General features: G+C 44.9%; 1 protein-coding gene across 1 annotated transcript in view; it reads left to right on the plus strand.

Annotated features, from left to right (window-relative positions):
• THOC1 (THO complex subunit 1) overlaps window positions 1–10,587 on the plus strand; it is a 38,030-nt gene extending 27,443 nt beyond the window's left edge. Inside the window, exons 12-21 of the mRNA XM_007537079.3 lie at window positions 807–907; window positions 1,964–2,030; window positions 2,229–2,279; window positions 2,365–2,435; window positions 3,044–3,139; window positions 3,756–3,821; window positions 5,606–5,689; window positions 7,849–7,996; window positions 9,119–9,194; window positions 10,187–10,587. Coding sequence (XP_007537141.1) covers window positions 807–907; window positions 1,964–2,030; window positions 2,229–2,279; window positions 2,365–2,435; window positions 3,044–3,139; window positions 3,756–3,821; window positions 5,606–5,689; window positions 7,849–7,996; window positions 9,119–9,194; window positions 10,187–10,482 — 1,056 coding nt within the window. The 3' untranslated portion in view covers window positions 10,483–10,587. The remainder of the gene's footprint in view (window positions 1–806; window positions 908–1,963; window positions 2,031–2,228; window positions 2,280–2,364; window positions 2,436–3,043; window positions 3,140–3,755; window positions 3,822–5,605; window positions 5,690–7,848; window positions 7,997–9,118; window positions 9,195–10,186) is intronic.
• The last annotated feature ends 1,622 nt before the right edge of the window (window positions 10,588–12,209 follow it).

Raw genomic sequence — 12,209 nt, forward strand, 5'->3', positions numbered from 1 at the left:
ACAGTCACACATAGATATTTTGAATATCAAGCTGGGGTTTTAATTTGCATGTGTGAAAGTAATGTTTTACAGTCTGTCTGTAAAACAGACATTGTCCTTCATTAGTGAACACCCGTCAGCTCTGCTGTGGGCTTCCTGCAGGGCCTCCACAGTGAGGGATGACACCCCTGCTACTGTGTTGATTGTGGACTCTCCACCAGCCATTATTTCTTTTTTTTTTTTTTTTTTAATTTTTTTTTAATATTTTATTTATTTATTCCCTTTTGTTGCCCTTGTTGTTTTTTTTTTTTTTATTGTTGTAGTTATTATTGTTGTTGTCGTTGTTGGATAGGACAGAGAGAAATGGAGAGAGGAGGGGAAGACAGAGAGGAGGAGAGAAAGATAGACACCTGCAGACCTGCTTCACCGCCTGAAAAGCGACTCCCCTGCAGGTGGGGAGCCGGGGTTGGAACCGGGATCCTTATGCCGGTCCTTGTGCTTTGCGCCACCTGCGCTTAACCCGCTGTGCTACAGCCCGACTCCCCATTATTTCTTTATATATGGAAAAGTGGCTCTTGTGCTTTCATTCTGTGCCTTATTTTATCCTGACTTAGCATTACTCTGCATCAGCATCGTTACCTCACAGCATAAAATGTTTAGGAAATCAGTGAGAATTACTACTATACCCTGGGGTGTGGGCAGTAATGCTCCTCTTGAGAGTAAGCTCTCAACAAGTGATTTTCAAATTGAAATCTTCTAATTCTGTAATATCATAGCCTGCACCACTAAACAAGAGTCTAATGTGTTTTTGTTTCTTGTTTTTATAGTTGATGGATTTACAGCTGAGTGATAGTAATTTTCGTCGACATATCCTGTTGCAGTATCTCATTTTATTCCAGTATCTTAAGGGGCAAGTCAAGTTCAAAAGGTAAGTCACCAAAGAGAAAGGCTTGCTTACCGATAAATTTCATTCTGTGGACCACATCTCTGAAATATCTCGAGGACAACAGCATTAGAGCATTGCCTGCTGGAGTCTGTGTTCAGTGTGCAGCATACTATGTTTTGTTGGTTATGTGAAGAGTGTGTCTTTACTACCTTCTGGTTTTGATTCCCACTGTCATCACTAAGTGTGGTTTGCTTTTAGACTTTTCCTTATGAGATGACATAGAAGTCTGTGAAAGTGTTGATTGTCCTGGCTGTTGCGGAGGTCTGGGAAAGCAAAGATCGAGGCTTTGGGAGCCAGACCTCACTCTGAACTCAAACTGTTGTGGCCTCAGCCAGATGATTGAGCCTCTGCTGGCTTAGTTTAAAATCCACACTGCTGTGAGAGTGAGCTGGGTAGCAAACGCCAGGAGCACCTGCAGAGCGCACTGTGAAGGCTGTTAGCAGTCTGGGTCTGCGTCTGCCTGTCTCAGGGTCTTGGCTCTTAATCTTTTTTTTTTTTTTTTTCTTATTTTGCTTTTTTTTTTCCCCCTTTGTTGCCCTTGTTTCATTGTTGTTGTAGTTATTGTTGTTATTGATGATGTTGTTGTTAGGGCAGAGAGAAATGGAGAGAGGAGGGGGAGAGAAAGACAGACACTGCAGACCTGCTTCACCTCCTGTGAAGCAACTCCCCTGCAGGTGGGGAGCCAGGGGCTCGAACTGGGATCCTCACGCTGGTCCTTGCGCTTCATGCCATGTGTGCTTAACCCACCATGCTGCCGCCCAACCCCCAGGGTCTTGGCTTTTATGAATGCTGAGGAAGCTGCCTTAGGAATGTGCAGCTAGTGACATGCCCGTGTTGCCTCAGGTTCCCGTCCCTTGCTAACATGAGTGTTTGTAGTTAAGATGCTTTTCCTGTCATACCTTCATATTTTGATTCTAAAACTAACAGCTTTCTCCTACAGTCTTCTCAATGTCTTGTGTTTTTTCAAGACTATATAAGTTTTAAAGTTGAATATATGTTGTTGTAACTCAAGAATGCTTCTTTTGCTTTGTTCTCTAGTTCAAACTATGTTTTAACTGATGAACAATCACTCTGGATAGAAGATACTACAAAATCAGTTTATCAAGTAAGTTCAACACGCAACAAACCCATGATTGAACAAAATGGAAATTTAGAATTTTCTTTGTTTCAGCCCCAAATAGGAAAATAAGGATAAAGTTAAGCTCAGGTACAAGACCACAAACACTTCTTGGTTCTCTGCCTACAAACCACTCCTAGGATGCAGAAAGTTGTTGAAAGCTTAGTATATTCTTTCTAATCACAGCTACTATCTGAAAACCCCCCTGATGGAGAAAGATTTTCAAAGATGGTAGAGGTATGTACTTCAGATTTACATAGTTTTCTTAGCTCCAAATAGATTTTAAAGGCTTCCATTACACAGATTCATTTGTTTTTCCCAGCATATATTAAATACTGAAGAAAACTGGAACTCATGGAAAAATGAAGGCTGCCCAAGTTTTGTAAAAGAAAGGTAAAATATGTATGTATACTCAAACCACTGTGAAAAAAGAATGTCAGCTTTTGATTTGGCGTGACTTTTCATCATGTTCAGATGTGTGCATGTATACTTGAAATTAGAAGTCGAACTTTATGAGAGTCTAACGCCTTTGATAAACTTCTCTTTGAGGGTTTTACCTCAATTTTTTGTCATCAAGATTACAGTACAAATAAAATCGAATACTCACTACTGAAACGAACACTACTACATGCCCACTTGTAATATGGTTCTGGTGTGACCTTTTGTCTTCTGTCTGATCAGTGTTCTGTAAAACTGCAAAGTGTTGTCCTCTTTTACTAGAAAGAAGCAGTTTTTGTTTGTTTGTTTATACATTCAACACTCTTCCAGGATTCGAGAGATAGCTCAACAAGTAGGGTGCATGCCTTACCGTTACATGGCCTGGGTTCGCATCCTGCACCTCATAAGTGCCATGGTGTCCGTCTTCCTATTTCCGTCTATATGTGAGTGACTAAAAAGTGACCAGACACAGGAAATCACACGTACACAATGTCCCAGCTTCACACAGCAAAGCACTCTTCCTCCGCTGGCCATTTGTAACCCTAATGTCTTGTTCACCACAGAACAGCAGATGCCAAGCCAGCGCGAGTAGCTCGGAAGAGGACTGCGCCAGAAGACTTCCTAGGGAAAGGGTCTAACAAGAAGATTCTGATGGGCAAGTAGGTTCACCTGAGCTGCATCTGCTACTTACTCTTAGGTTTTAAAGATGCTGCTGTGAGAATTCACCAGTTTCCCCAGGTTTGAATGTCAAATATATGTAAAGACGACTGAAGAAAACATGTCCCCTCCGCATGTTCTGTGGCTTCATAAGCTGCGCTTCCCAAGGCCATGGCCCGGGGTAACCATTTCTGTCACAGGCTGTACACTTGCTCAGACTAACCCGGATTGTAGCTGTGGTTTAGTACCGCGATCCTTGGACTTCTCTGACCTTCCAGTTAACTCTTCATTCCTTTACCTCAAGCTTGATGTTTCTTGGGTGAAAGAGTGACTGTGCTCTCAGGAGATAGCATACATCACTGCAGATCCACTGTTTACGTGTGTGTGTAGTAAGTGCTTCTACACAGTTTTAGTATCTAGATGGTTAAGATACATATTCATGGGGCTGGGTGGTGGCACTGAGCACACCTGTTACCATGTGCAGGGACCCTGCAGGGGGAGGCCTCGCAGTGAAGCAGTGATACAGGTGTCTCTTTACCTCTCTCTGGATTTTCTCTGTCCTACCAAATTAAAAGATGATAAATATTTTTAAACAGACATGTATTTACTATTTTACAGTGAGGAGTTAACAAGGCTTTGGAATCTATGTCCTGATAACATGGAAGCCTGTAAATCAGAGACAAGGTAAGCTCAAAATGGTCCGATGAAGTATTGCTCTTCCCAGATGCTATCTAGAGTAACTTGAGCCTTCTGCTAACTGTAAATAGAGCAGCTTAAATGTAAAGTCTTTGAATTTGGGCACAACAGAATATGGCTTCCACCACTGAACCTAGAAGTGCTGATAATAGGAACTAGCAAAAGAAAGGACTGAATTCCAAACTGTGGAATGATTTTGTAGTTACCTCGAAAGTAGCTAGCTTTTACTTTAGGAAACTCGAGTATCAGCAGCAACAGAAAGGAGGGGACAGTAGATCTTAAGCCCACACAGAATTATGACTTGAGTTCCCCTCCTTTAGGACTGAAACTTTTAAGCGCTGCACTCACAGGAAGAGGCTAGACTGGGTGAGGCAAGGGCTGTGGATTTTGGCACAGGAGAGAAGGAAACTTCTCTGTGATGATAATCATTTCTGCTCTCATCCAGTCTTATAATTTAAACGGATACTTCCAAGTGGTTTAAAAGAAACCCCAAGCTGGGAGTCAGGCAGTAGCGCAGCGGGTTAAGCGCACATGTCGCAAAGCGCAAGGACCGGCGTAAGGATCCCGGTTTGAGCCCCGGGCTCCCCACCTGCAGGGGAGTCGCTTCACAAGCGGTGAAGCAGGTCTGCAGGTGTCTGTCTTCCCCTCCTCTCCATTTTTCTCTGTCATATCCAACAACGACATCAACGACAACAATAATAACTACAACAATAAAACAAGGGCAACAAAAGGGAATAAGTATTAAAAAAAGAAAAAAGAAATCCCAGGCTAATGGTCCAGGAAAAATCAAAGACCGAAAAGTTGGCCTAAGAGTAGTGGACTTGAGCATGTAAGGTCTCAGAGCAAAGAAAAGAAAAAAGAAGAAACAACAAAAGAGAGGGATGTGACACTATCAAGAAGAGCCCAGAAAACGCATTGGGATGGAGATGCACAGACCTGCTGCAATGGCCGTCTGGATTCTGAAGTCTTAGTGGAGCCTGGGTAGAAGTTGTGGCTTAGTCTGGCTTTAATGAAAAAGTATCCATGAATGGGAACTTGACTTGAAAATGTTCTGCTGGCTGTTCCATTCCCGCCTGCCTCCCTGTAGCGAGTAGCACAGTGTATATTAGAATGCCTTGTCACGTGGAGTAGCATGTGGTGCAGCAGGGCATGGAGCCACAGCACCCCTGCGAAGAGTTAGTTCTCTCTGGACACTTTGAGTTTGAGCTACTAACTCTCTAAACTTCAAGATTCTAAGAAATAGAAATGTAACTCAAGTGCGGGCAACATTTAAGTCTGTTACTATCTTTTGCCTCCAGGGTTATCGCCAGGGCTTGACGAATCTACTGCTCCTGGAGGCTTTCCCCCCCCTTTTCTTCCCCTTGTTGTTTATCATTGCTGTTAGTAGTATTGTTGTTGTTGGGTAGGACAGAGAGAAATGGAGAGAGGAGGGCAAGACGGGAGGAGAGAAAGACAGACACCTGCAGACCTGCTTCACTGCCGGTGAAGTGACTCCCCTGCAGGTGGGGAGCCGGGGATTCAAACTGGAATTCTTACACCGGTCCTTGCGCTTCACGCCATGTGTGCTGAACCCGCTGCGCCACCGAATGGTGCCCTCCATTATATCTTTAATGAGAGGAGATTGGACAGAGACCACAGTCCTGTCAGCTCTGTTGGATGGTGGTGCTGGAGATTGAACCTGAGACCTTAAAGACTCAAGTGTGAAAGTCTTGCAGAACCATTGTTGATGCTAAAGACACACAGGAAATTTACTATTTGTTTTCAATGTCCAGGGAATACATGCCAACATTGGAGGAATTTTTTGAAGAAGCTATTGAACAGGCAGACCCTGAAAACATGGTTGAAAGCGAATATAAGTAAGTTTCCATGAACTGATCCTTTTCTTAGAGCTTTTACATATATGAAATAAAGCTTATTACGGGAGACAGGCTGTAAATGAGGAAAACAGCAGCACTTGGCACATCACTGGATGCCCTCCCGTGACCACCCCCATCAACTCACAGGCGTGACTTGGCCCTCATGAGCCCACGTCTGTTGTCACCTCTCGCAGCATCTTCCAGCAGTTGGAAGAGGATTTACTGCACCCTCCGTCAGAACTGTCCTGTCCACTGAAACAGCTCCTCTCCTTAGTGTTAGATGAGTGTTTTCTTGCTATCAGACTACCTTTTTTCTATTGTTTTGTCTCGGTGTCTATCTCCATTGGTAGCTCCCCAACTTCTGCCTAGCTGTTACATTTTAGAGTACGATTAGAATTCATTCTAAACATCTTCTTTATCAGAATCTTGGGCTATACCACACAGCCCCCACAGTTCTGTTTTTTTAATTATTATTTATTTATTTTTAAAAAATGTTTGTTTATTCTTTTGTTGCCCTTGTTGTTTTATTGTTGTAGTTATTATTGTTGTCATTGTTGGACAGGACAGAGAGAAATGGAGAGAGGAGGGGAAGACAGAGAGGGGGAGAGAAAGACAGACACCTGCAGACCTGCTTCACCGCCTGTGAAGCGACTCCCCTGCAGGTGGGGAGCCAGGGGCGCGAACCGGGATCCTTTGCGCCACATGCACTTAACCCGCTGTGCTACCTCCCAACTCCCGAGTATTATTTATTTTATTGGCTAGAGACACAGAAACTGAGAGGAAGGGGAAGAGGGAGACCCTGCAGCATCACGGGTAAAGATTCCCCTCTGTAGGTGGAGACCAGCAGGGCTTGAACCTGGATCCTTGCACATGGTAACGTGCTCAGTTGGGTGCGCCACACCTGACCGACCCCGCAGCCCACGGCGTTTATGTCAGATGAGGTTTCCAGTTCCACCCAGGACTCCGGCACCTCCATCATCTGTTAAAGGGGACTAGAAGCCATTCCACCATGCCACTTTACGTGCAACACCTCACTCTGAAGCAGGACTAGTATGTGGCTAGCACTCCTGAATTGCAGTGGGCATGACGACAGTGCTCCCTTCCTCCATCCTCTGGTATGGCTTAGAATTGTTTATGTGGCGCAAAGCACAAGGACGGTGTAAGGATCCCGGTTCGAGCACCCAGCTCCCCACCTGCAGGGGGTTTGCTTCATAGGCAGTGAAGCAGGTTTGCAGGTGTCTTCTCTCCCCCCCCCCCCCCCGTCCTATCCAACAATAAAAACTACAACAATAAAACAAGGGCAACAAAAGGGAATAAAGAATTGTTTATAACACTAGGATAACTGTACTAGAACATAAAAGACCTCCGTGACTTGACTCCGAGACACAAACACTATGGGTGAATCAGTTCTTGGTGTCTGTCTTAAGATACAATGAGCCAGGGAAGTGGTTCAACAGTACCACACATACACAGGTCTGGGTTTGATATCCAGCACATGAAGAAAAAGTCTGCACTCCATAAAGCAATGTGTTGAGGAAGGCAAAAGTGCCTGGCGTAGTACGACCCCCAGAGCCCTCCCCGCTGTGTCCGAGCACCTTGCAGGTGCCAGCACAGGTCAGATAAACCTCCTTGCTACTTGACGTGTGGGTGCCGGGCATGTGAAACTTAGACTTGATAAAGCTCTCAGAAATATGTGCTGTGGACTCTGCTGAGCTTGGCGACTTCACTTCCCTGCACACATTACTGTGGTCCCGGCATCCTGCCTGCTGACCTTGGGGATGTTCCTCAGCCCCATTTCTAGCAAACTTTCCAAGTTTGAACTACGAAAGCAGATACTGGTTAAGTGAAGATTCAGGGTGAAACTATATGTGGAGTTTGTAAAGCGTCTTCAGGTTTACCCGTCGGGAAGCAGGCTACAGGCTTGTGTGGCTGGTCACCAGCATCTCCAGCACACAGCATGTAACCAGCAGGGGACACATGCTAACTGATTTTTTAAAATCATTATGTGTAAATTTTTTAAGATTTGTCTGTTGGACGTGAACTTGCCTCCTAAGTGAATTGTATACTCAGGTTCTTTAGATTAAGGGGAATGAAAACCGCTGCTTTAGTTACTTAAAATAGCAGTGAGAACTGTTAACAAGCTTGAAATCTTTCCATAGGGCAGTGAACAATTCCAACTATGGCTGGAGAGCCCTGAGATTATTAGCAAGGAGAAGTCCTCATTTCTTCCAACCAACCAATCAGCAGTTTAAGAGCTTGCCAGAGTATCTTGAAAATATGGTAATAAAGCTAGCCAAGGAATTGCCAGTAAGTAATATAGTTCATTTTTTTGTATCTTTCAAACTATCACTATTTGAACAACAAAAAAAAATCACATTATCCTGTGTTTTAACACAAGTGTATGTTTATATACGTACATGAAATGCTACTATGTGATCATATAAATAATTATTAGTGAAAATAGCTTAAATGTATACATATGGGTTATCAACTGGGGCTCAGTGTCCAGCGCTGCCCCCCCCCCCCCCCCCCGTTTTGTTTTGCTTTGCCTCGCGCCTGCACTACAAATCCACTGTTTTGGAGGCCATTTTTTCCATTTTGTTGTGGTTATTGTTGGATAGGACAGAGAGAAATGGAGAGAAGGGGAAGACAGGGAGAAAGACACCTGCAGACCTGCTTCACCACTTTTGAAGTGACCCTCCCTGCAGGTGGGGAGCCAGGGCTCGAACTGGGATCCTTACGCCAGTCCTTGCACTTAACCCGCTGTGCTACTGCCCTGCATCTCCCGTTTTTATGAGGACAGAAATTGAGAAGGGGAGAAAGATACCTGCAGACTTCCTTGGCCACTTGTGAAGGGTCCCTGCTGCAGGTGGGGAGCAGGGGCTCTGTTCGCAGTAATGCCCAAGGCGCCTGGGCCAAATACACCCTTCCATTGCACGGCGTTCTAAGTAGTGCCCGTTCTGTCTATAGCATCAGGTTTCTTGTCAACAAACCACATGTGTGGTCAAGGAAACAAGCCCATTTTTCCTAAGCAAAAAACCCAGAAAGCTTCCAGGCAGGGCCTCTTACTGCCCTTGTGTGTCACTTTGGCAGATTCCTGGAAGGTGGCTATTCTTGCCACTTGTACTCAGATGTTGGTCTTCAGTTCTCCAAAGCACCACACGGCCATCGAGTGAGGAGACAGGAATAGGCAGCTTGTCTCTCAGCCGAGAGGCTCTCAGAGTGCTCCTCCTCAGTACAGTGCAGAGCCCCACCCGCCAGGCTTTCCTGCTTCCAGCTCGCACGTCTTCCCTGTCCACTTCTACAAGTGGACCCTGTCCCATGGCAGTCACTGGACACTAGTTTTCAGTGTTCTCTGGTCGAAGCCAAAAGTATTCCTAACTCAAATAGAAGTCAGTGCTCTTTAAACATGATTCATTTTCCTTCCAGCCTCCTTCTGAAGAAATAAAAACAGGTGAGGATGAAGATGAGGAAGATAATGATGCTTTACTGAAGGAAAATGAGAGTAAGAACTGAATTTTCTTAGCTATTTTACAAAATTGGGGACAGCTGGGGTTCTTTGTTGAGAGGTACGTTATTTAACTTGATCTACTCAACTTATAGTGAAGATTTAAAACACTGTGTGACAACTGAAAATGTGGACATTGGTAGTAATGATGGGATTAGATTTGAATGAAACTCACCTTGGGGTGGGGGAACAGCTTCAGGGTGGTTCTTCATAGTTAGAAACTGCCTAATTGTGTTTTTTTTTTAAGATCAAAAAAATTTTTTCCTTTTGTTGCTTGTTTTATTGTTGTAGTTGTTGTCATTGTTGGATAGGACAGAAAGAAATGTTGAGGGGAAGATGGGAGAGAAAAGACACCGGCAGACCTGCTTTCACCGCCTGTGAAGTGACACCCCCCTGCAGGTGGCGAGCAGAGGGCTCGAACCGGAATCCTTAAGCCAGGCCCTTGGACTTTGTGCCATGTGCGCTTAACCCGTTGCACTACCGCCTGATTCCCCCAATCGTGGTTTTTAAGAATAGTATTCAGGGAGTCAGGCGCTTTGCACAGTGGGTTAAGTGCACGTGGTGCGAAGTGCAAGGGCCTGGCTTAAGGATCCTGGTTTGAGCCCTCCACTCCCCACCTGCAGGGGAGTCACTTCACAGGCGGTGAAGCAGGTCTGCAGGTGTCTGTCTTTCTCTCCCCGTCTTCCCCTCCTCTCTCCCCTATCCAATAATGAATGACATCAATAACAATAATAACCACAACAAGGCTACAACAAGGGCAACAAAAGGGAGGGGAAGGCCTCCAGGAGCAGTGGATTCATGGTGCAGGCACTGAGCCCCAGTGATAACCCTGGAGGTAAAAAAAAAAGAGAGAGAGAGAATGGTATTCAACCATGGAGTATGTAGAATGTTTTTTAAATAAAGCTGTGCCGTCCTCAAGTAGATGAGTATCAGTACCACTCAGTTTCATCGTATAGGTGCTCACACTTGATGTCTCCTTCGCTGCCTAGGTCCTGACACCAGGCGAGACAAGCCTGTGACGGGGGAGCAGATAGAGGTGTACGCCAACAAGCTGGGTGAACAGTGGAAGGTCCTGGCCCCTTACTTGGAGGTGAGAGATTCGGAAATCAGACAGATCGAGTGTGACAGTGAAGACGTGAAGCTGCGAGCAAAACAGCTCCTGGTTGCCTGGCAGGATCAGGAGGGGATCCACGCAACACCGGAGAATCTCATCAGCGCACTCAACAAGTCTGGACTGAGCGAGCTTGCAGAAAGTTTAGCTCATGACAGTGAAGCAAATAGTTAGCTCATTTTTCTCCTTTTTTATTAAAACTGTGATAAGATTTTGTTACCAAGCAGCATTTCATAAGAGGTCCACTGGTTTTGGTAAACAATAAACATTTTTATAACAGCTGTTGTACAGTTTGGCTGGTACTCCAAGAACAAAATGCATATTGGCTTTTTTATAAATGAACCAGTGTGGGGAGAAGCCAAGATAAAGCGACCTCAAGATCACATTGCCAGATAAATGTGTAGTTAAACCAGTAAGTATTGTAGGGCATGTCTTCTAAAACATACTGATCAGTGTACTGTGTGACATTAATACTTGTAGAATTCTACCAAAAGCTGAACAGAAAGTCACACAAATTAACCTACTGTTCTGAGAGTAAAGCTGTATGACCGTGCTCTGCTCGCCGTCTCCAGGATCCTCGCTGGGGCAGGGTGCCAGCACTACGAATCCTCCTCCCTACCCACCCTCACTTTATCCCACAAGACAGAGATTGAGAGGGGCAGGGAGACAGACACCAGCAGACCTGCTTCACCGCTTGTGAAGTGTCCCTCCTGCTGGACAGGTGGGGCGTGGGGGGCTTGAACCCGGATTGTGCTTTGTACCAGGTGTGCCGCCCCACCCCTCATTTATACTTTAAAGCAGACCGGCGAATACGAATGGTCCGCCACCACTTCTTAGTGAAGCTCTACCTGCACACCACCACTCTCCGTGTCTGCAACAAGACTGGGCTTCAGAGCCTAAAATACACAAAATGTCTGCAGGTACTCACTGTTGAAATAACAGGTCTATAACCTAGATCATTCTAAGTTTATAAAAACTGACTTACGTCATTAAAAGATGCTTATTGCAGGGGTTGTAAGAGTCAAACAATACGTATGTGAAACTCCCTCTACATACTAGAACAATGGGTAGGCATCTACTTTTCCTGTTTCCACCAACATTCAGGGCTCTAATACTAGGCTGTCTTGCTGATTCTGAATCCTTTACTAAGTGCATTTACACCAAAAATCTTAACTCAGGCTTCACTAGGCTGTCCAACACCAGAATGGCACCACGAATACCAAAAAGGCCTCAGTGCTAATGGCACAGCATGTAAGGCGCACATTCAATACAGGGTCGAGGTCAGATAGCATAACGGACATGCAGAGACTCACTCGTGTGCGTGAGGCTCCAAAGTCGCAGGTTCAACCCCCTGTACCACCATGAGCCAGAACTGAGCACGGCTCTGGTATTTTAAATAAAACAATAAACTTTCTTCACTACTTCCTAACACTATATGCAAGACTAAATTAGCTGCACATGGTATATAGCTTCTTATGCTTAAAATGTTTGGGATAGGGGCCAGGTGGTGGCGTACCTAGTTAAACGCACAAGGTCCCAGGTTCAAGCCCCTGGTCCCCACCTGCAGGGGGGAAGCTTCTCGAATGGTGAAGGAAGGCTGCAGGTGTCTCTGCCTCTCTCCGCCTCTGTATCAAATACAACTAATTTAAAAAAACCTGGAATAATTTTAAAATTCTAATTTTATTTAAGGTTTGTGTAACTGCTCTAAAGCTACCTATAATCTAGTAGGCATCCTGCATGTCAGAAAAAAAGTCACAGAAATTAGAATTCTTAATCCTCCAAGTTATTTTTAAGCCTTTATATTAGTATTGATGGGAGAAAAACAGAAGTCAAGAGGGAAGAGAGGAAAGACACCTACAGTCCGGCTTCACTGCTTTGCCCTTGTAGCTGGGGACCTGGGG

The sequence above is a fragment of the Erinaceus europaeus genome, chromosome 10, assembly GCF_950295315.1.
Source record: "Erinaceus europaeus chromosome 10, mEriEur2.1, whole genome shotgun sequence".
NCBI lineage: Eukaryota > Metazoa > Chordata > Mammalia > Eulipotyphla > Erinaceidae > Erinaceus > Erinaceus europaeus.